Here is a 25267-nt window from a genome sequence, read left to right on the forward strand (position 1 = left end):
TGTGCCATCCTGGAGGAGCTGGACGACCTGTGCAACCTGACTAAGCTGCAGGTACCGCCTCATGTAGTGACAAGGACACAAGCAGAACACAAAACTAGAGAAGTATCAGTCAGGAAGGATAAGGAGAGAGCAACTGTCTGTGGACACCACACATGAAACCATACCCTTTTTGGGTGTTGTCTTGATTTTGCCTCTCTGTTGCACCTGTTGTCACTTTGATTTGCACCAAAGCAGGTGAAACTGATTCATAATCACTTGTGCTTCCTAAATGGACAGACTGATCCCTGAAGTTTAACTGACTTGGTGTTAAATTGTGACCTTATTTTTTTAGCAGTGTACAATAGTTAATCATTAGTTTTTCCTACACTTTCTGAAAGCCTCCGTACACTTGCTGCTTTCAGAAAAGATAAATGTGTAACTTTCTTGTTCTCTCAGTGCAACATTTAGTGATTTCAGACGGACTGACAGCAAAACCTGGTGTCTGCTGCTCATCTTTAATATGTAAAAATGTACTCTTGAGGTGTTGAACATGCAGCTGCTGTGGTGCAGGGGAATGTTTGTGTTCGTTTATGCATGTGAATGTGTTCAAGATTGCTGCCCTTACTGCAGCAGTAATAGAATTTCCATTCATGCCTTCTTAAGAGGCCCAGGAGGCACTACTACATCCACAAACAAATGACAAGGCTTTTACCTCAAGGACTTGCGGCTCCGCTGCCTACACATTTGAGGACAATAGACCATTCAAGCTAACCACAGTTACTGCGCTGCGTTAATGAAAGCCATCAGGGGGGAGACCTTGACTGCAAGTTCACATTCTGTGTGTACTACTCCAATACTTCATGTAAATTATTGAGGAACACTTGTTTTCACTTTGGGTGGTTGAAATATGAAAATCAGGTGTTTTTGCATTCCAGGTGCGTACAGCATCATCACTCTACTTGTTAATGTAAGAGGCAGCAGACAGTAAATACATCTTTCATGATGTTTGCTTTTCATATTTTTTGACATTTCTGTGTCATTTTAAATCAAGTGCTGCTGTAGTGAGTGTTTTACCTCGTGGTCGAACTGAGTTTTGGCAAGTTTTGGCACTCATTGAAAAGGCCGAAGCGGGTTTGGCTCTGGGAATATGCACAGTGGAGTGCAAAAATGGGCAAGAATGAGGAAAAGCAGGAAGATAAATGTCCTGTCTGGTTGGATAAATAAAAGCCAGGCAAATAAAGAGATCTGTGAGAGGAGCAGGGTGAGAGTAAACAGAGATATGTGACGACAGAGAAGAAGAAGAAATACATGAGAGAAGAATGGAGAGAGACAAATGTGGACAGGAGTGAGGAGTTGATGCAAATGTCATGTAAATCCTCTGTGCCTGCTGTTTATCTTTGTAAAAATGTTCTACGTTGTTCTCTATTTTTAAGAGAAAAATAAATAAATTGCCACATGAAATTTCAGAAGCAACCCTGAAATTAAAAACAACAAACACTCTCATTTTGGCGAAAACAAATGTGGCACGTGAATCATAAAAAGAACATCTGGAAAAATCAGGACAAAAATAAAGATGGAATTGCAGTAGTTTCGTGAAAACATGCAGCCCACATTTATCATCCTTTCCTCTTGTAATCTTCATTTAGTGAAAACTAGATTTCAGCAGTAGTAACAGTCTTCTTATCTTTATGAAAACCAGCTTTGTGCCTTTCAAATCCACTCTTTCTTAGGAACAAGAGACAAAATGAAGCCACTCCAGCTGCCTTTTTTTAGGTTATGCCCGCCTTTTCAGGAGAATCCTTAAAACAAATGAGAAAAAAAGATAGGTGTCTTGCCATGTTATATATTTCTTCAATTTCCAAGAAAAATAACATTCAATAGAGGTATGAAGATAACAGAAATTGTTTAAAAACTCTACGTAATGACTTTTTCCACAGTGAAATATAATGTTTTAGCAGTCTTTCACAGGATGTAATAAATCAACACCATTCGGTAACTTTACATTTTTTTGTTGTTGTTGCCTTTCTGTAAGTCCTTCTGCAGACACCATCCTGGTTTATTGCCACTGAGCGTCCAACAGACTGCTGCTGCAAGTTGTGTACTCTCTATCGATGGTGGTGTTGCTCTGCCAAGTCATCACACAGTTGTAAGCGTACATCATTTGGTATTGCAGTTATTTGAAGACTTTCTAGGATTAAGTACTGCCACTTGATACCTTTGAGGTATCAGCTGATATAATCCATTACCAAGAAGTATCAAAACTTCCCCTGTCAAATGATACCCGACTCTGTGGCTCAGGAGTAGAGCTGATCGGGAGATTGGCAGGTCGATACCCGGCTCCTCCAGTCTGCATGTCGAAGTATCCTTGGGCAAGATACTGAACACCAAATTGCTCCTGATGGCTGTTCCATCGGTCTGTGAGTGTGTGTGAATGGTTACTGAGTAGCAGGGGGCACCATGTGTGGTAGCCTCGGCCACCTGTGTGTGTGTGTGTGTGTGTGTGTGTGTGTGTGTGTGAATGGGTGAATGTGACATGTATTTTAAAAGCACTTTGATTAGTCAAATGACTACAAAAGCGCAATACAAGAGTAGTCCATTTACCACTGGAAGCTTTTCGTATACAGATCCAGAAAAAATGAGTATTTGTATGGTGCTCCGTAACTGTATAAAATAATAGACGTAGCTACGGTGACGTCACTTGTTAGTGTTTGGACTCCCATTCTGAAGCCTTGAGTTCTGCATTTTCACCGTTGCCATCCTCTTTTTTTGAGCCAGAAGTGACCAAATTGGGATGAGAGGGTGGAGCTGTGGTAACACTATGACCAATCAGAACAATACACGGGGTGACGTATCCAGAGCGCTACCAGCGGAGCTAACTGGTAGATTAGACTCTTGCCGTATCCGGTCGGCAAAACAGCAAAAACGTCCTTCTTGCAAAGGAAAGACTCGAGCGCTATCTCCTGTTCCTCTTTTAGAGAAAAAGCCAAGTCTAACTCGTTCACTGTAGCGGCCAAAGCTGTTTCAAATAACTGGTGTTCATCCGTTACAGCTTGTAACTTAAAGCAGCCAACCCTTAATTATCTGTAACTTTAAGACTTAATGAAATGCGAAGGGGTGAGTTATACAAATTTTTATCCCCATAAAGGTTTCATGAATGTAGAAATAAGCTAAAGAGACCAGGACTGCTTTTTTTAGTATCAGGGTGTAAACATGTTTATTTTTGCAGTAAAGTTCGCAGTTTGCAGTAAAGAATTCCAACATGGGGGTCTATGGGGATTCACTGGCCTCTGTGGCCACCCTTAAGTAGTTTTTGGTACTTCTGAGTTAGCTTCATTTTTCAGCTTCATTTGTACGGTTGTCTTCGCAGCCAATCACCACACTCATTCCTTGATTTAATGTGATGTGTGATTGGCCCACTACTGCAGCAGCTATGACCCATACAGTTGGTGGTGTGGTGAAGTCAATTTTGGTGTATTTGACAGAGTTGAACATTCAGTGTCCCGAAATGCCAAGAGAATGTCTGAAAGTATGGGTATACTAAACTTGTGTGGCGTCTGGTGGTGTTGTACACAATGCTCCCCCTCACATGATGGGTATAAAATGAAGTAGAAAAATCTGATTTTCATGGGCTCACTAGGTGTGAAACGATCAACGTTATATGGTTTGATCACAAAAGACAGTCTGAATGTGTCTCAGAGCATGAACTGAAGTCAGGTATAGTTATTACACACAGTATACAGTATAAGCAAATAGGATCCCTCCTATAGTCTAAATGACTCAAGAGCCCCTGGTACTTCAGCAGAGATAATTTCACATCACTATAATGTGACCAACATAGTTTCCACATCTCCATCCTGTCACGTAGGTCATCATGATTTTGAAACAGGAACTGAAAACTTTCAGAGGAGGACTTAGAAAAAATCCAAATGATGCAATCAGTCAGTAAAATCAGCCCTGCAGCCGCAGTGTCATCACATTGTGTAATCTGCACACTAAAACTGAGAGTGCACAATTTATTCTGCGATCAGTAAACGATGTGCAAAACTCAGTGAACACGGTGCTGCTGCAGATAATAAATGGGAAGTTCATTTAAACTTCATTTAAAATTTGTGATGTGACAGGACTGTCTCATATCTGCTGTCCTCACACAGACATATTCTTACAGATCAACAGCTATCAGAGGCTGCACAGCATGTGGTCTATAATTTATTGAAACAAGTTTTACATTACAAAAGAGTGTTTCTGGCAGTCTAGAGGCCTGTAACTTTTATGACAACAACTGTAAGAATAATACATTTAAAATGCTTTGAAATGAGAAACTCATAAGTCATAACAAAAAGTAACAGTTACAGTGCTACATGTGACAGTAGTCTTAATACAGACTTTGCATAGATCAACATCACTATGAGTGAACAGTACCAGTCTGTGTGCCGCACTGCACTGTGAAGGTTTTTGCTCATTTCTCGCTCAGTTATGAGAAGAAAGGCCTCTAACTTCAATTTGGTTATCGCGTCTTCAACTCAGTCGAAGGATTTCACAGCTCTTACCAGTTGAAAAAGTACAAAGGCACAAGGTAGCTTCTAAAGGCATGACATTGAACATTCATTTCAGTTCTTGTGTTAAAAAATAACAGCGTTTGCTGTACCAAAAAGAAAAAAAAGAGTAATATGAAAATAACAAATACAAACTGCACACACACGGAGAATGTGATAATTTACAGATCACACAGAGAAACAGACAACACTCGTAATGTCTCTAAGTGCCAGATTTGTAAAAAGTGACTCACTTGGAAAAAAGTAAACTGACAAAACTGATGCAGACAGTTTCATTCAACACCTCTCTACTAAAAACAGTAGGCGGTAACAACAGTAACACAGCATGGGAGTGGTGCAGTGTTTTCCTCTGTATTTATTCAGCAATGATGTGCCAGCTCAGCAAAAACATTACAACCTTTGAAGATAAATGTGCCACATTTAATTCTAAAGCCCAAACAGAGCTAATGAGTTACCGTACTAAAAGCATTCAGTTTGGTGTCAGGGTTGCAATCTGCAGCAGTCCAACAGCACACAGCACAGGGACTGATGTGGAATCAATTGTAAAAATTTGCCCCTGAGCACTGCGCTGCTGCATAAAAAGTCAGAGGAAAACACTGCATGGTTCAGCGCCTGGTTCTCTCAGTATGAGCGGACTGCTGGTTTGCCATCCTGGGACTGGTTGAAGGGATTCCCTGAGCTGGAAGACTCCTGGTCCTGCTGGTCAATGGACTGGTAGGCATCTCTGTTTCGTGATACAGAGGGGAAACCTGCAGAGAAAAGCCAAACGTCTTCAACACACCAAACCCCCGCCGTGCAAATGTATTATTCATAATCATATCTGCTTAGAATCACTGCGGCTAATCAAGGATGTTGCAATATACATAATAAAACTGATTGCACGAGCAAGGAATCCTTAGACAGCTTGTACAGAAATTCGTTTTCAGCCCAAACGCCAGGGAACGTGTTGGCATTGTATGCTTCTGCAAACCACAAATACATTACATTTGCATGTTTCATACATCTTAACAATGTTTCTAAAGTCACGTAGCGTATTAGCTGCATCATCGGGATATGGAGGGGATGGTGAATGACGTGTCACTTAGGCGAGACACCTGCCATGCTGCATGCCACTGTTTGAGACCAACATAAAAAAAAAACGGATGTCCGAGCATATTTCCAGTGGCTGTTTAGGCACTAAACAAGGATGTTTTGTAGCAACCCCTCAGTGTTTGTCAATTGGCGTGTTAGGCTCCAAATGTAGGTGGTCTGTAGCAACCTGCCAGTGTCTTTCCATCTGTGTGTTTCCAGCTGCTTTTTGGGACAAAACTTGTGTGTTTTGTAGCGACTCATCTGTGTGTTTCCAGTGGCTTTTAAGGCTCCAAAATAAGTGTTTTGTAGCTACCTGTCTGTATTAAACCAGGGGCTTTATAAGCTCCAAAGGAAGTGTTTTGTGGCAACCCATCAGTGTTTTTCCAGTGGGTATTAAGGCTCTAAAATTTGTTTTGTAGCAACCTATCAATATTTTTCCAGCAATGTATTAGGGTCCAAACAAGGGTGTTTTGTAGCTTTTAAGTTTTGTAGCAATTCATCTGTGTGTTTCCAGCAACTTTTTAGGCTCCAAATGTAAGGGTTTTGTAGTGACTTGTCTGTGTTTATTCAGCTGCTTTTCAGGCTCCAAACATAAATGTTTTTCCAGCGGATATGTAGGCTCTAAAATTTGTTTTGTAGCAATCTAACATTGTTTTTCCAGCAACATATTAGGGTCCAAACAAGGGTGTTTTGTAGCAACCTATCAATTTTTCCAGCAACATTTTAGGGTCCAAACAAGGGTGTTTTGTAGCGACCTGTCTGTGTGTTTCCAATGGCTTTTTAAGTAACAAATCTGGGTGGTCTGTGCAACTTTTTTGTGTTTTTCCAGTGTTTTTTTAGGCTCCAAACATAGGTGTTTTGTAGCAACCTGTCTGTGATTTTCCAGCTACTTTTTAGGCTCCAAACGTGGATGTTTTTTAGCATTCCGTCTGTGTTTTTCCAGTGACATTTTAGGCTCCAAACATGCATCTTTTTTAGTGACCCATTGGTGGGGGCAGTTGCACGAAAAGTGGTTCCTTTTACCGAAACATCCCTGCTTTTCCTGCTGTGATTCTGCCCCCCTAAAACTGGGTATTTCAAGCCCAAAACTGATCTTTTCCCAACCATCCCCAAGTAAATTTTATGCCTAAACCTATCCACATGTCAACCACAGTGTTGTTAAAATGTAAAGTTTCAACATGTCCACTTCACAATAATGTGCAAATGAAATATATCTATGGTTTGCATTAAACGTACACTGCCAACATTTCTACTGGTGATTGGGTTGGATTTTTACAGTCATTTCTCTTCACACAGAGATTCACAGCACAGTTGTTGTTATCTAGATTAGAGCATCTGGCCCCCTCTGGATAAATATAGATTATACTGTTGGAAATGTTCTTTGCCAAGACGCAGTAAAGCACACACTGCCTCTGATGGACGCTGGGATGAGAAAACAGCTAATTACACAAGAAAACCTCTTTGAGTGGTGCCGAGTTCTTCCCATTTCATCACTCTCTTTACACCCACTACTGTCTGATTGAAGCTGCTTGTTCTGCAGCTAATTGACGAGACATTGACCACAGGAACAGATCATCATCAGTACTCTGAGAATGAGTCTGAAAAATCTCATGTGAGTAGAATCTTCTAATACGTGTTTACACTGAAAACCTTTGCATGCCAACTCCTGGGTGCTTTATACTTTATGTAAACATGCTTTATAAGAAATTCTAAGAAGGCAGTACACTGACACAATCCATCTGAAAAGTCTTAAAAAGCTCCCAATGCTCTTAAACAAACAGTCTCCTCTCTGACACGGCCAGAATATCAATAACGTGTTTTTGGAAGTTCAAAGGCTCGCACACTCTTATGTCTGTGTGGCCCAGAGTCCTGTAACTGTGACAAACACGCACATATTAATGCTAATCAAACAAACACTTTCATTGCAACGAGTTTGGATGATTTGCAAAATTATATATTAATTTGACCAAATTTGCACAACTGTGATGTTTTTGATTTTTTTAATTTCATGTAAAAGCATAAAAAATACATTAATAGGTCTGATGAAACTGCATCAAGTTTCTCGACAAACCTTCAATAACTTAAGTCTCACTCTGCATTTTAAACAGGTCACATCCATTGTCTATTATAAGTCAACATTACTTTAATTAGGCTGATTTGAGAATGTGCACCATCATGCAGCTCTGCTTTAAATATATGCAAACAGAATACACAAACACAAATGAGGTGTCTGGAGAGTAAAAATATGAATAAAACATAGATGCAAACTTTCAGAGACATATAAACGCATATAATACAATAGACATACAGTGGTGACAAACACAGCTATGCAGGCAGGTATGGGAGGGCAGTGAGGACTGATGGAGGTGGGACAGAGAAGGATGGACAACAGAACATTAACAAAATAAAAACCAAGAGAAAAGAGTCAGTTTCTTTTTCGTCCCTTCTGCCTAATTTGTAATCTTACTTCCTGTGTGGGAGAGGATGGAAGAAGATGATTGGAGAAGACAAACACTAAAAAGGGAAGAAGCCGGGAATCAATAGCGGCGGCCAATAAAGGCACTGTCAGCACTATCCGTAGTGCATCGACTGTCCACAGAGGTCTCTAAGTCTGAGAGGTCAAAGGTGAGCAGTGGAGAAGAGAAAGGAAAAGAGAGGGGACACAAGACAAAAAGTCAAATCATAACAGGAAAAACATGAGACAACACAAATGGTCACATGATACAAAACGTGACTGTGTGACAGACGGACGGACAGACGGTGACGTTAGAAGTGACAACATGCAGGAAAAGAACAGGGAAATGCAGGTGTTGACACATTCTTACACATGAGGATTACACATCGACTGACTGCGTCACCACGAGCCAGCCGAGAACACTCAGGGGAAACAGCTAAGCCCCGCCCTCCCTTAGTTACTGTTGCTGTACCTGTTGAACTGCACATTCAAGTACAGTTCATATAGTAATTATAGATTTTATGACTCATGATTGGTGGTAATTTTTTTACACAATTCTCTGCTTGCGCAATGTAGAGCCCCTATCCGTTCTACAAATTTCATGCCTGTTTACTTCCTGTCAACTCTACAGTGACGTTAACTTCGCCTCCGATCTTAGTGACCTATGTGCTTTGTCATCCTTAAGTTAGTTACTTCAATTTTTACAGTTATATTTGTAGATACGTTGTACATACAGCCACCTATTTACCGTTCATTTTTGTATGAAGTGTTATTGAGTCATTTTAATTGCTATTAAAATTAATCAGCTAGCTTGGCTTGCTCCTAAAATGAAGAAAAGCACCGTCAAGTTCATGAGGAAGCCAGTCAGCGCTACAGAGCTTTACTTCTTGCCTTCCCAAAACGGTGTGCGTCAGTCACCTTCATATTTGTGAGAGCTCTTTGAAGCACCAAGTATAAAAGAGAGCCATAGCGACCTCAATTTCGCTACGCTCCAAAAAAAAAAAACAGGCTAACGTTGGCGCTCTTTTTTTACAACCGGTGCTTGAATGAGCTGCCGAAAACGACCCATACCACTATATGCAAACATGAACAGGAAATACAATGTGTAGGCTACAAAGCGTTCTGTAAAAGTGAAGTAGCATTAACTAACTTAAGGATGAAAGAACACTAAGGATGGACCATGGATTTATACTAATGAAAGGTCTACCAGATGACAAAATGGCACCTATTCATTCCATTGGAGTTGTCCACCTGGTGCATACGCTAAAAAAGAGTTTCTAGCTTCCTTTATTTCAGCAGCTGTTAACCTTGGGGCTTGAGAGGGAGGTAACAGGAAGTTACAGCTAAAATGACAACTGCCTGGCAGATTTCTGCAGCTATAGCTTGCTTGCTAATTAATGGTAACTCTTCCTCTGGCTGACTTTGTCTCCAGCTGACACATGTCAAAATGAGAATATGAAGGTCTCAAATATGCTCTGGCTAAACCAGTGCCATCTAATGATGCACATAAATAGCCTGGTTCCAGACCATAGACCCCGCCCACTCAACTGAGTAGGCTTGCATCTCTGGTCTGGCATACTGCAATGAATTTGCGATTTATCTCGTCCAAGTGATGGAAGGACCAATGAACGCTGGGGGTGGGGGCAGGTCTAGCGATTAGCCAATCAGCGCCACACTGATGTCAAGCTGTACGCTGGTGGGTAACTGGTGAGGATAGCAACAATGGCGACCGCTACAGATCCTACAGACCATATTAACGATACTATCGAGGTATTTCGCCACTACTCGCGTTAATGGAGGACCAAATTAAGGAAGCTGGGCGTGCACAACGACGGAGACATTTTAAACGGGCAATGCTCGCTTGTTTTCGGCACCCCTGAGGCATGGATACTAATGACATCAGATTCTGGGTGAGTCCTTGATCTCTACTGATTGGTTAGGGAAAAATCAAATTCCCTTCCCCTTGTAAATCGCCTTCAATGGAGGTGATGTCAGACTGAAGGTTCTGGGAGCTTCACGCCGGATTTCCACTGGATGCGTGTCCGTTGCGGAACGGCAGCGCTGGTTATCTGCTGCGTGCTCCGCCGTCCGTCAATACCCACCGGCTGCGTTTGCTGTGCGGAGCGGTGCAGCTCCGCAGGAAGACATCTCGGTGCACTGCCATGATTAATATCTCCTCGTCCATGGTGTTCACGGGGTGAAATGACATCTGAAAACCTCTGACCTGTTGACTTCAGGCCTGCCTCTGCCCATTATGTAGTTTTTAAGGTGTAGTGCAGGGAAATATGATCCGCCGTGAACACTGTGTATTTTATTTTGAAAATTAACCGGATGTTTTATTGTGTTTCTGTGCACGACTTCCTGCCCCGCATGACCTGCTCTGTGCTGAATTGCTGCGTTGTGCTCCGGCGTCCGGCAAAAATAGAAGTCCTGCGTATCTGTTGCGGAGGGCTCTGGAGTGCCGGAGCTGAGACGGAGCCGGAACGCAGCACAGCCGCAGCTAGTGGAAACACACACATTGACTAGAATTGAATCCTATTGGCTCCGCTGCCGTGCCGGAGCGGAGACGCAACCAACACGCATCTGGTGGAAATTGGCCTTTAGTCTGACACTCAGGCTAGCTCATAAAGACAAGACTTAAGCTTACAGGTCCTTGGTATTGCAGGGTTGCTAGCTAGCACTGGTATTACAGTAGGCTCCAGTTAGAGAACAGGAAAATGTACAATCAGGCTGTTATTTATTTAGTTCTACGACATTTGGGTGTGATTGTCCAAGGGTTCCATAATGGCACCATTCCATTTACCCACATGGGTGATTTTCCTCAAGTGGGCCAAAGATAAGATGCCCATTATGGGCCCATACCCACTTGCAGCCAAGGTAGCCAGTGAGTAACCCATGTGGGGCCCACTTGGGTAAACCCACCCATATGAGGAACTGGCACGGGGCCATTATGGGACCAATGGACAATCCCATATAGGGCCCATTTTTTAAGCTCATTTGCCAAACACATGGGGCCCACATACAAATGCTGACTGGGTAGTAATGAGTTTGGCCGTAGCTGCTTCAGTGTAAATCCCAAATCCAATTGCTAACGTTGCTACCTGCTAACTTTACTTGAACACCACCTGCCACTCCACAAAATAATGTAGTTAGCTAACGGTAGGCTAAATTAGCCTCAGAAGTGGTTCAGCATGATGAGAAATCCAAACCCTGACAGGCCTGACATGCTGACAACGTTCAGGGGAGGTGTTTAGCAAACAGTCAATTTTACGTTGAACGTGTGATCACCCAGTCTTACACCTTCTATATTAAGCAACGTAAAATTAAATTAAAAACACAAAGGATTTATTTAAACCAGCATAAGAGGGCCGCCAATCAAAACTCAGGTATCCCTGTACGCCTGAATCAACTACTCACTCATGCACCTGATTGCCTGGTTCCCAGAGTGCTTGGTGCCGCAGGGGAGCCATGTTAATACCAGCTATGCAATCAGACAGCAATTAAAACACACATTGTCTGAAACTAACATTAGCCACACTCATCAGTCACCTTGCAGCCAATCACAGTCTAATGGATGTACCTGCTGCGTGTATGTGGCATTAAAGTAAAAACCACAGAGGGGAACAGATTCATCAATATTCAATTATCCTCCGAGCAGTCAAATCAGGAGACTGCAGTGTTGGTCACAAAGTGGGAGAAATTTCATTGCTTTTCCCAGGGTGTAGTGTCATAAATTACTATTTTAGCTGGTGATATGACAGTTAATAATAAATTACACTTCCCTCCTCCTGGTTTATTTTTGTCATTTTTGTTGTTTGTCTTTTTATGAAGGCAGAAAAGCTCCCTGTGTGGAAACAATCTCACCGTCAAATCATTCACTACAAATGATGAATGCCACGGTGTTTGGTTAATCCATAAAGATGAAGCCATGATGAGGAACATTTTCAAGGATTTAAGAGTGCAGCAGATGTCACAGCTCAGTGGGATTTCTGATGGGAAAGCTCTCAGCGAAGCGAGTCCATGTCCCCAAAATCAATGACCACACTCGCTTAATCAAAGAACACATCTCGAGTATCTCCTGACCGGTCAATGGAAGCAGTGTACTTAGAGAGAGATATACTCAGCAGTCAAGAACATCACAAAATCCCTGCTCCTGTGCACAAACATACATCTCTGGACTCACATCAAACCTGTGCTATTTTTCTTTCACGGCACATCATAAGTTTTTCAGGCTGCATGGGTTTAATACGCTCCTGCATGCAGTATAAACCAGTGGCCAGGCTGACACACAAATGTTATAAACAACTTGTGGAGAAATGATTTCCTCGCCCGGGCCGAACTGCAGCTCAAATATTTTGCTGCATATTCAAATCTTGTGACTGAAACTAATTAGTTTGACTGTGGAATCATCTGCCAGTGGTTTAGCACAGAGTCTTCCCAGTGTGTGCTGCACTTGGCAGGCCTTTCATGACAAACGGCATAAAACAACATAGGGAGGATCTCAAAGTGCCCCTGGACACATGCATCACACCGATCCTCCAGCTTTGGTCACACTCAGGGATCTTTTTTTTTTGTAGGGAGGAAACCTCAGATATTTCTCACTGGTTCTAAAACCACACTTGAGCATGTACTTGCTCAGTGAAACCTTATTTTGTTATGTAATTATTTATTTTCTGTCATCTGCTCCTCAAAAGGGAATTAGATTATATTTAGCTGATTCTAGTGTACTGGAAGATAGCATGAGTTTCCACTGTATGAATCTTATTTGTGGAAGCATCTAATTTCCTGTTGATGTCTTTTTCAGAGCTAAAAATCCTTGCAATGCCAACTCTTTTTCAAGACCAGGCTTGTGACCACTGACTCCTCATTTTGCAGCACTTACCAAAGTTAACGTTGTAATCTCCTCCACGCTCACGGTACATTTGGTAGACGAAGAAGCAGGACGCAGGTTTGAGCAGCAGGCTGAGGATGGCCATTCCTGCGCTGAAGCGAAACGCATTCCTTCCGCTCTCTGCTGCAAAGTCATTCATCGGGTAGAAGATCCCGAAATGGATGATGTCGGTCACTATCGTTACAAACATCCCCATCAGAAACTACAGGGAAAGAACAGAAAGAGAAAGACGTCTTAATGGACACAGATGGCGTGTCAGGCTTTTGGACTTACTGTATGTGTCAGTATGAAAAGTGTTTTCACTCTCTGAAGCGCCGACACGTCTCTGTAATTATACCACAGGGAGAGATTCCTTGTAACATGCTGTGTGTGGAAAATAAAGTTGAGATTTCTGAGTGTAAATGAGATAAAAACCAGAGTGCTGCCAGGAAGTCAGAATGCAAAATGCAAGAAATGAGACAGAAAACAATGAATGTGGAAATGTCTCTGTTGCCTTTACTATCTGGGGCAGTGAAATCCATATTATGGGATAAGAAATGATTTTCTAAGGACGCTTTTACATCAGGGACCTGGGGCTGTATCTGAGTACACTTGACCCCATTCAAGTTTGTTTGACTAGCGTAAACACTTGTAACCAGGCACGAATCAACAAACCGTGCTCAGGTCCACTTGAAAAAGTGGTCTCAAGTAGGTTTGGTTTGTACTCGATAGGGCTGCGTTCCACTAAGACTTTTCCTGGTCGACCAATAGTCATCATTTAGGGCCATTAGTCGACTAGTCACCTGCATGTTTATATATTAATTTAATCATTAAATGATATATTTTGGGCGGGGCAACACAATGGTTTGAGTTGAAGGTGTGAGAAAGAATAGTATCAGTAACATTGTTAACACTGTGCTACATTACAGAGAAATACAAAACCGTACTAATGAACCTTCATTAATATAGGCCTATATTTTATCTACAAGTGCACGTCACACACTGAGTGAGCCGCCTGTTAATGACGCTGTGGGCTAATGGGCATGTAGCTACTTCCATGTTTCAGATGATACGTCATGTTTGTAGTTGACCAATGAAGATGAGTTTACATATCACCTTGGGTTCGTCCTTCACCTTCTCAAAATGATCCCACACTTTGGATTTCCTGCCCGACATGTTATTAAAGGTAGGATCTGGAGGATTTTCAAACAAAACAAAATATAGACATATACAAATGAAATCCTGCTTAATCATCACCTATGGGCTTCTACTCATGTGTGGTGGTGACTCTGTTTGCAGAGCTCCTGCCCTTTAACTGTATTTTGATGTTTTTGTGAGCTCGGACCACTTCTGCAGAGAATCGGCCCTCTACACGTGCTTTCTTATTATCGTCCTATTTTGCTGTGTTCGGGATGTTCCGGGGCACAGCGTGCAGGTGAATCAGGACTTCGCAAAAAAGGTAGTCACCAGATGACAGACCCCACATCCAAACGGAAGCTACGAAAATTGCGGACACAGCGTCCAAAAACACACAGACATAGGGAGGCAAAAAACACATCTGGAATTGGTTTTCACTTAAACTTGTACTGGCGATGCTGCTTATAAGCAGTAACTGACAATTCCTGCACAGTAGCATGTGTAGCAGTTGGCGAGTAAGGTTGCAAAGGTATTTCTCAATACAGCCAGTCTCCTCCAGAATCTGAGTATGCATGGACCATGTGCTAATCTCATCCTCTGATCTGCACAGCCATGGGTGACAAAGTAGGAGGGCAGACAAGAGGGTCCTTTTGTCTCCAAAATATAAACCAAAGCAGGCATAATGCGATGGTCAACTCCACTCTATGGGTTTGGGATCTTGTGATAGCTGCACTTTTTTACACTGTAGTGACAAGATACACAAATATCACTCGAGAAAGGGAACAGCATATGTGAAAGCTCAGTGGCGTGTGACTTTAATATGTGATTTGTTGACAAAAAGACACACTGAAATCCCTTCAGACGCTTGAGAGAGTGAAGCCTGGAGTTTATAACAGAGAGCAACATGCAGTAGGCTACATGGCACATGAGGCAGTGGGACTCTCTCCTAGATCTTGTACAAATGTGTGAGTAAGACACTGAATAAATGAATGGTTGATTTGATTTTAAAGCTGCATCCTCTGTATTAATTCTTTTTTCAGCTTTCTTTTCCCACTTGGTCCAGCTCAGTCCGCAGGGCTCTTTTCCTGTGGCACCCTAGACTTTAAAGTGCACAAGGTAAAAGGCTCCCCTATGGTTACTTCCCAACGGCAATGACAGTCAGAATCCATTACTGTCAAAGGTGTCATTGAAAGAGACGCTGGACAGCCAGTTTTTTCTAGAGGTGCTTCTCCTTGACCCTGTGGTGTATTTTATTGACATGTAGCACATCTTCACAGACAGAGTGGCAGGCTGGGGCTGATTTCAGAGGAGACAGACTTTGACTGTGGCTAAGATTTAACTAAAAGTCAGACTTCAGACAGACGTCTAAATTCAGCCGTTGCACAAAGCTGTTCAGTTTTTTTGACCAACCTAAAGGGGACCTATTATGCTTTACCTTAATTTTTGTCATATATATAATCCCTGTAAGCAAAACACTCAGGCTTAAGACTGTTCTGAACACCTTGTTTCTAATAGCTTTTCTGCTTTTGCGACAAGCTGTCAGCTTGTGAGGGATTTCTTTACGAGGTTATCTGCTCCAGGCACGCTACTGCAAGTGTTAACATTATGTAGCCTACACTGCTAAATGTAGCCACATGCTAACCTCAGGGAAAATGCAATCTTGGTTGCCCATGTTGTTAATTTCTCCTCAATTTCAGATCATATTTCTGCTGGAGCATGTCTGGCTGTGTTTAAAAGCCTTTAATGGCCATATTTAATGGGAGAAAGTGCCGCCATACACAGTCATTCCCTGGCTGCAAGTACACTGCTACATGTAGCTACATGCTAATGTCAGGGAAAATGTAATCTTGGTTGCCCATGTTGTTAATTTCTCCTTGATTTCAGATCATATTCCTCCTGGAGCGTATCTGGTTGTATTAAGAAACGTTTAGTGGTAATTTTTAATGGGAGAAAGTGCCGCCATACACATTAATTCCCTAGCTGCAAGTACACTGCTACATGTAGCTACATGCTAACATAAGGAAATGTTTAATCTTGGTTACTGATGTTGTAATTTTTTCCCCAAATTTCAGATTGTATTCCTTCTGTAAAATGTCTGATTGTACGTTTAGAAGTTTCAAAACATTTATTGATGATTTTTTGATGTAAAAAGTGCCATTATACTCCGTTATAGTCATTCCTCAGTTGCAGTGACAGTGCAGAAGCGCCAACATACTGAAGACCCAGAAACGCTGACTAATCAGAGCAGACTGGGCTTTTTCGGGAGCCGGGTTCAAAGAGACAGGTGCTACAATAGAGCGTTTCAGAAAGAGGGTGTATGCAGGTGTTCAAGCGCGACAGTCTGAAAAAATATAAAGTGTTTTTTGAATATTAAAGGCTGCAAACATGTTATAGTAGAAACCAAAATGCAAGTATGAACCTGAACCACTTTTAAGCAGGAATAATTTGCACTGAGTTAGAGGAAATTAGATCTTTTTTAAACTAAGAAAACATGGCTAGAACTGTTGTCCTCTGCAAGAATTCAACCGTTACAGTACAAAGACATTTTATTGGGAAGACTTAGCTGGGTGTAACAATACTTCCAGTAGCATAAAATCTCAATGCCAAGCAGACCTGAGATGTTATGTGACTTATCAGTCAGTCTCAGTAAAGTTTCTTTGGACAAACCAAATTATATATTTCCACCAGGTTACTGTGCTCTCTAAAAACTATTTTCCATCTTAATGCTCCCTCTACAATATTATTAGAAAACCCTACATGTACATTAGGAGCCATGTTTTCCATTTGGTGCCACTGATTGTTACCATGAAAACATGAGTCATAGATCAGAGTTAGTGTAGGGTGTCAGAGTACATTTGCAGGCTTGAAATGTGCCTTTATATTTGTAAAACTTGCCTTAGAGTTATCTAAAAGCCAAAATAAGACCGGCCTCACACTACAGACCACCAGTCTGAAACATCTGGGTGAAACTGCTGCAGTAAACTGGCGCACCATGAAAGCCTCGGTTACTGCACTCTGTGCCGAATTAAGGCAAGACCTTGTTTCTCAAAGGGACGCTCTCAGATTGTCCTAGATTCCACAGACAAATAGGTTAGCACGGATACGCATTGCTAAGCCTATAGTTACACTCCTGTACTGGACTCACATGATGTTAAGATTGCAGCCTGCGTGAAGGAATCAAGGCGAAGACTCACCATGAGCACGGCATCAATCGAGTCCCTCTGTGCAATGGCCCAGACCCCGACAGCTAAAACACTGAAGTTCCCCCAAGCAAAGGAGGTGGGCAGCCACGCCATGCAGCCCCTGCAGCAAACACACGATTCATACAGTCACATATCAAGAATTCACAAGTATGGGGACGTGAAGGTGAAACAGTAGGTCTGAATCAAGACTCTGAGTGTGTGAACGTGCGTGTGTGTGTGTGCCAGGAGAGGAGAGAAATTCCTCAGGTTTTTGAAAAAACCCACTCACCATACTGTAAGCAGCCAGTGCACCATTACTATGGCCTATAACACAGAATATAAGACAAGTGTTAGACAGGAATATAGGACTGTTATTAATACTTTCCCTGTGGCGCAGAACACTTCAGTCTACAGTCAACTGACAGAAAATATATCATCAACAATTCTAACCACAGATTAATCATTAAAACTCCAAACGCATACTTTGTTTTTAACATATATATTATTGTAAACTAAATGTCTTTGAGTTTTGAACCTTTGTTGGACAAATAAGAACATTTAAAGGTCCAGTGTGTAGGATTTAGGAGGATATATTGGCAGATATGGAATTAAAGTATTTTTTCTTTAGTGTAAAATCATTGGAAAATAAGAATGATTGGGTTTTCGTGACCTTAGAAATAGCCCTTTATGTCTACATAAGGAGCGGGTCCTCATCCACGCAGTCCACCACGTTGCACCGCCATGTTTCTACAGTAGCCCAGAGCAGACAAACCAAATACTGGCTCTAGATAGGGCCATTTGCTTTTTCTTAGCGGCGAGACTGGAGAGGAAGAGACCTCTGTGGATAATTTGGCTCATGGTAAAAAACCTCCTGAACATTTGGATCTCAGCTTATCGGAGAAAACAGATAAAGACACATTAGCAGGTGCTGGGCTCGTGGCCATCTGCGACGTGACAAACAGCATCGGAAAGACACTGATTTGTTTTAAAACTTATTTATTTGGTGTGTTTTTTTACCAGTTGAAACCATCTGATACCACTTGTTTTAGAAAGGAGGAGACTTCTGCAGGTAATTCTGCTCCTGGTAAAAACTTCCTGAATAATGAACACGAACCAGGAATTAAAACCAGGAAAAGTTTTAGCTGGTTGCAATCTGCTAGTCTCACTGCTAAATGCCCTTAAATCCACCTAAATCTTACACACTGTTCTCTTAAAGTAAGGCTGCAACTTGTGATTATTGTCATAATCATTTTTATGACTAATCAGTTAATTATTTAGTCTATAAAATGTCAAAAAAGTGAAAAATGTTCAGCACAGTGTCCTAGAGCCCAAAGTGACATCTTCAAATTAGGGCTGGGCGTTACAGAGAAAATAAAATATCACAATATTTTTGACAATATCACTTTTCACTCTGGTGGAAAATTCACTGTGTGCCAGTTTTTCTTTGATCTTTGCCAAACCTGTGCACACATGCATCTTGTTGATATCTCACACAATCATCTCTTTGTTTAGGTTTCTAACATCCAGTAATGTTATTATCTCTGTCCATAGGCCTGCTGCTGCACATCACTGACAACATTACTGTGTTGTCTATGATCTTGAAAGCACGTCATCATTTTTAGAGGCTGAATCTCCTAAATAACTCAACTTTTCTTCCACTATTTAACGTTAAAACGCAGCAACAACAATAGATTTCTCAAGTTAACTGCGATGTGTCTCTAGCAGAAGCAGTTGCCAAACAGAGGATTTACCAATGAATTGGGCAACAAAGTTGGCATCATCTCATCATTTAACACCGTTAAACACTGTACAAAAACAGGCCATCACACACACTTCCACCATCACACTCATGTAAACACCGCAGACTCACCTTTAGATTGATGGCAGGGATTTCCATGACAGGCTGTTTGGTGAAAGCAGCTGCTTCTTTATCCGCTTCACTGCTTCAACTTGTTGAGAGGGGCTACATGAAAAGCTGCCGCAGATTGTTTTACACAAACTTCTCCCTGAAACTCCACCTCCCTTCAGATCAGCCTGCAAACACAAACCATGTGACAGCAGCCTGACTGCCTCCCATGTGACTCTCACCTCCTCCCTCCTCCCTCCTCCTCCTCCTGCTCCCTCTCAGACCCAAAGAAACCACATGGGCATCAGCAGCGTCTCTCCAGTGGTTCACTATGAATGATCAGGAATGCAGTATGTATGCATTTTTTAAATGCTCAAACAGACATGCTGCATTCCTGATCATTCATATCTGCTCAGTTTGTCTAACAGATTATGATATAAATAATAAATAAAAGATTAGGATTTATTCAAAAGTTGTAGAGTCTATTTGGTATTTGTCGGTATAGTGAAATAACATGTCAGCAGCAGCATGATTTTAAGAGGTGTCAATGTGACTGATGTGAGCTTTTGATACATTTGCCAATATTGTTTGTGGAAGGTAAAATTTATGTTTTATATTCAAAACTTTAAATCTATGCAGTTAAACAGTCATCACCTCTTGAATGTGTATATTTATTTATTCAACATACAATCACATAACTGTTCATATTTCTAATGTTTACTCCTATTCTTGTTTTATTCTATTGATGTATATACACACTCACAGCCTCAGCACCATGACAATATATATTTTATTTTTAATATGTTTAAGTACTGGTGTTAAACACTGTAGCATAATGCACATTTTTATTTTTTATTTATGTATTCAATTTCTATTTCTAATGCACATTTTCATTTCTATTTAATTTAATTTAATTGCCTTATATTTACATACTTCTATTTCACACCTTTGTTCTTACTTCTTATAATTCTCTGTTCTTTTCTTTGGAGCGACTGTAACAAATCACAATTTCCCTTCAGGGATCAATAAATTATTTCTGATTCTGATCAACTAATATTGGAATTGACAAGTTGGAAAACTCTCTAAAACAATACTTAGACCTTGAAGGTCTTCATCATCTGTAGTATTAATAAAAATGTTTGAAATTGTTAAGCAGCTCCATAAAGGAACATTAGCCCTTAAAAGGTTAAAAGTTTAAATTCTGTCTACAGCGACACCAGCAGCTCTGTGAGGACTTTATTTCAGCACAGTGGTGTTTTGAGTTAAAAGTCAGTTGTAAAAGATTTATATGTGTATGCAGAAAAGGAATATGATATAATAAGTATGTTTTCTTTAGTGTAGTTTAGTAGAGTTAAGTATATTCATTCATTCATTTTCCGTAACCACGTATCTTGTTAGGGGTCGCGGAGGGGCTGGAGTCTATCCCAACTGACATTGGGCAAGAGGTGGGGAACACCCTGGACAGGTCACCAGACTATCCCAGGGCTGACACACAGAAACAGACAACCATTCACACCTACGGACAATTATGTGTCACCAGTTTAGAATCCAACTACTTAGAGGGACAGGTGGCATTCAGCCACACGAGACTGAGCAATAACAGGTCTGTGATGCCCTTAAATGTGCGGCGTGCCACACTGAGTAGATCAGCGTGTCTACCCTTCGCAGAGAGGCCTGGGTAACCTGCTGAACCCCACTTATCACTGATAGGTATTGGGGATTGCAATTAGTTCCCATGAATGAGGAATTCCCAGTAAGCGTGGATCATAAGCTCGCTTTGCCCTTTGTACACACCGCCCGTCGCTACTGATTGGATGGTTTAGTGAGATCATTGGATCGGCCATGGCAGAGCGCCGAGAAGATGACCAGACTTGACTATCTAGAGGAAGTAAAAGCTGTAACAAGGTTTTGAACCTGTTGAAGGATCATTTAATTAAACTTTTGAATTGATGATGACACTAAACGTGAAGTTAAGGGATCATGAAAGTAATTATAAGTAATTAAACAAAGCCTGCTACCTTTGTGGCACCTACTGAGGACCCAAAGAAAGAATGCAGATCTATCCTCTGGGGATCATGAATGTATGAGCACAATTTCATGGCAGTTAATATAGACTTATATTTTGCTTTGATGTTCTGTTCCATCAGACAGTAATTGAGGCAGTCATCCAACTTTTCTCCACAGTAGCCTCAACAGACATGGACTGTAGCCTAAGCCAAGACTAAGAGCCAAAAATTGCAGCTCCTCTAATGGCCACTTGAGGCTGGCTCCAGAAGTGAGTCAATTTCCATAGACACTCATATTAAAACGGCCAACTTTACAGCAGAAATAAACATGCTGATACAAAAAATGATTTTAATCTTGACAGCTAATTTCCCTCTTCATGACAACTGTATGGAGGGTGAATTTTTATGTAACTCAAACATTTACATTTTATTAAATTTAGACATACAGTACAGGCCAAAAGTTTGGACACACCTTCTCATTCAATGCGTTTTCTTTATTTTCATGACTATTTACATTGTAGATTCTCACTGAAGGCATCAAAACTATGAATGAACACATGTGGAGTTATGTACTTAACAAAAAAAGGTGAAATAACTGAAAACATGTTTTATATTCTAGTTTCTTCAAAATAGCCACCCTTTGCTCTGATTACTGCTTTGCACACTCTTGGCATTCTCTCCATGAGCTTCAAGAGGTAGTCACCTGAAATGGTTTTCCAACAGTCTTGAAGGAGTTCCCAGAGGTGTTTAGCACTTGTTGGCCCCTTTGCCTTCACTCTGCGGTCCAGCTCACCCCAAACCATCTCGATTGGGTTCAGGTCCGGTGACTGTGGAGGCCAGGTCATCTGCCGCAGCACTCCATCACTCTCCTTCTTGGTCAAATAGCCCTTACACAGCCTGGAGGTGTGTTTGGGGTCATTGTCCTGTTGAAAAATAAATGATCATCCAACTAAACGCAAACCGGATGGGATGGCATGTCGCTGCAGGATGCTGTGGTAGCCATGCTGGTTCAGTGTGCCTTCAATTTTGAATAAATCCCCAACAGTGTCACCAGCAAAACACCCCCACACCATCACACCTCCTCCTCCATGCTTCACAGTGGGAACCAGGCATGTGGAATCCATCCGTTCACCTTTTCTGCGTCTCACAAAGACACGGCGGTTGGAACCAAAGATCTCAAATTTGGACTCATCAGACCAAAGCACAGATTTCCACTGGTCTAATGTCCATTCCTTGTGTTTCTTGGCCCAAACAAATCTCTTCTGCTTGTTGCCTCTCCTTAGCAGTGGTTTCCTAGCAGCTATTTGACCATGAAGGCCTGATTGGCGCAGTCTCCTCTTAACAGTTGTTCTAGAGATGGGTCTGCTGCTAGAACTCTGTGTGGCATTCATCTGGTCTCTGATCTGAGCTGCTGTTAACTTGCCATTTCTGAGGCTGGTGACTCGGATGAACTTATCCTCAGAAGCAGAGGTGACTCTTGGTCTTCCTTTCCTGGGTCGGTCCTCATGTGTGCCAGTTTCATTGTAGCGCTTGATGGTTTTTGCGACTCCACTTGGGGACACATTTAAAGCTTTTGCAATTTTCCAGACTGACTGACCTTCATTTCTTAAAGTAATGATGGCCACTCGTTTTTCTTTAGTTAGCTGATTGGTTCTTGCCATAATATGAATTTTAACAGTTGTCCAATAGGGCTGTCGGCTGTGTATTAACCTGACTTCTGCACAACACAACTGATGGTCCCAACCCCATTGATAAAGCAAGAAATTCCCCTAATTAACCCTGATAAGGCACACCTGTGAAGTGGAAACCATTTCAGGTGACTACCTCTTGAAGCTCATGGAGAGAATGCCAAGAGTGTGCAAAGCAGTAATCAGAGCAAAGGGTGGCTATTTTGAAGAAACTAGAATATAAAACATGTTTTCAGTTATTTCACCTTTTTTGTTAAGTACATAACTCCACATGTGTTCATTCATAGTTTTGATGCCTTCAGTGAGAATCTACAATGTAAATAGTCATGAAAATAAAGAAAAAGCATTGAATGAGAAGGTGTGTCCAAACTTTTGGCCTGTACTGTAAGTAATTGTGGGCAACTTTGAGTGACAGGCTGTCTGCCGATAGTGTCCTCAGCTTCTCAGTCAGATCCACTCCTTGCTCTTCCACAGCTCCACCCTCTCACTCCAAAAAGCCATGATGGTGAAGCCTGAAATGCCAAACTGGAGGCTTCAAAACAGGAGTCCACAAACCGATGGGTAAAGTCAAAGTACCTACTTGTATAATTTTTACAGTCTGAGGAATACACTGCCTGTAACTCCTCACACAAAAAAAGGAAAAGAAAGTGTGTTACCAAGAAAACCTTCTTCAGACAAATGTTTATGGAGAAGTCAGTGATCAGTTGTTAGTGAAAGTGAAGTTGGTTTAGGTCAGGGTTAGTAAAAACAGATTCAGCTCAAACATCAAATTAAATGTTGCAGTAAACATTTTGCTCTGCAGTCACAGTGCACCTCATCAGCTTGTCTGTGACATCCAGAAATGTAATTAGATTGTTTTTGTCCTTCCGTCCCTCAAACCCCTGTTCTACAGAAATATACTCTAACATCTGTTTTTACAACTTCCAGTTTATTTCCAAGGTCAAGAAGAAAGTTGCACACTCATATTCCTTCATCGACGCTACAGATAAACATTTCTACTTTCTCCTCTCACTTTTTAAATGTACAAAATTATGAAACATTTGTCACCACTGGTTCTGCAACTGACATTCACCCTCCTCGCTATTGAATGTCTGAAATTGTCAGTATCTGGATTTAAAGCCCATTTGACCCTTGGACTCACTGGAATTACGGCGGATGAGCGAAGCAGCTAAATCTTAAAAATGCTACAGTAATGTGAGATGCCCTCGTTGTGATTAGAGTCCGACTCCTTCCTTTGTGCTTCTTATACTTTACAGGAGGTGATCTATTGTGTGTGTCGAGCATGGCAGATGGCCCCGACACCCCCGGATCCAGTGTGAACCCTGACCTCCTGCTGACCTCTGACCCCCTGATTCAAGCTTTGCCTGCATGATTGGGGCATTGATTGAGTGCCCAGTGGGTTTATGCGTGTCAAAATGAGATTGCGGTGTGACAAATTTGTGACATGTTATTTAATTTGAAGTGTAATATCTTTAACCATCAGAGGAGAAGCAATTCTTGGAGCAGCTGATGTGCTTAACTGCAAATGAATGATCCCTTTTACGTCCTGACCTGCTGTGACGGTGAATGACAGAGAGTGTAAGTGTAATGCGTGAGCACATCATCTTTCACACTTCATTTTTACACATTTTTATTTTCAGTCCCGCTCATTAAATGATTTATGGTCTGTTTTATTGTTCAGAGAGAACTTCCTGCAGCTCTGTTTACTCATATGTAAATTGTTGTCACTGTTGCACCTGTGTCCTTCCCAGAGTTCCTTGATCTTGAGAAGTTGCCTTAAGATAGCAACTTTTGGTAATTAATGACTTGACGAAATCCTTAAGAAAGGTAGAAGTGCCTTTGTGGGTGTTGGTGATGTGAAGCTACAGCTCTGCCGGGACGTGGCTCTGTGTAATCTATCACTCGGCTGGCTGTTGGCCAGGTTTCAACAGGGCACTCCACCGGAGCACTCTGTCAGAGGTAACTATTAAATATACATCAGTACTGCTTTTATTCTGTAGCCGTAAATCAGGATGGCACAATCACAGTCCGACTGAGCCGGTGGTTGGGAAAGAAAAACGAGTGTTACTTTCTCCACCTGATCAAATATTGATAGATTCTCAGGGAGTGTGTGTGTGTGTTCGGATCAGAGACACGCTGAGTGTTATTGCTTGCACTTGCTCTAATGTGTCGTAAGCTTCGCGTTAAAAGGTTTTGACACAGTTCAGGGGAGTTTGGAGATAATGAGCTTCAAAGATTTGCAGCGCTCATTTTATCACATTGAGATGGATGGTGCCTCATTACTGACTCATTACTTATGTGTTTGGATTATGTGACAAAATCAGTCATGTTTTTTATTCCTCTGAAGCAGCTCAAAGAATATTTTTTCTCTTTCTCAAAGGAAACAAGACATTAAAGCTCTCACCCTTCTTCAGATCATCCCAATGCTCATTTACCTGCTGAGTCAGCCACATGCTCTGACTCAGTTCTTGAAGATAATT

At 41.5% G+C, this 25267-nt stretch overlaps 1 protein-coding gene across 1 annotated transcript; it reads right to left on the reverse strand.

Annotated features, from left to right (window-relative positions):
- Window positions 1-4172: 4172 nt before the first annotated feature.
- On the reverse strand, window positions 4173-19275 carry agtrap (angiotensin II receptor-associated protein). The gene is made up of 5 exons (XM_033625819.1): window positions 19118-19275; window positions 17537-17571; window positions 17260-17368; window positions 12941-13151; window positions 4173-5281 (listed from the first exon to the last, which is right to left on the reverse strand). Exons 1-5 carry the CDS (start codon window positions 19142-19144, stop codon window positions 5154-5156), a joined length of 510 nt encoding a protein of 169 aa, XP_033481710.1. The 5' UTR covers window positions 19145-19275; the 3' UTR covers window positions 4173-5153.
- Window positions 19276-25267: the final 5992 nt, after the last annotated feature.

This window comes from Epinephelus lanceolatus, chromosome 1 (genome assembly GCF_041903045.1).
Source record: "Epinephelus lanceolatus isolate andai-2023 chromosome 1, ASM4190304v1, whole genome shotgun sequence".
NCBI classification, from domain to species: domain Eukaryota; kingdom Metazoa; phylum Chordata; class Actinopteri; order Perciformes; family Serranidae; genus Epinephelus; species Epinephelus lanceolatus.

Coding starts and splice junctions, on each gene's coding strand:
- agtrap (XM_033625819.1), bottom strand. CDS start 19,144: ATGGAAATCCCTGCCATCAATCTAAAG. Junction 17,369..17,536: donor CACTGGCTGCTTACAGTATG/GTGAGTGGGTTT, acceptor TGTTTGCTGCAG/GGGCTGCATGGCGTGGCTGC. Junction 13,152..17,259: donor CGATTGATGCCGTGCTCATG/GTGAGTCTTCGC, acceptor CTTTCCCTGTAG/TTTCTGATGGGGATGTTTGT.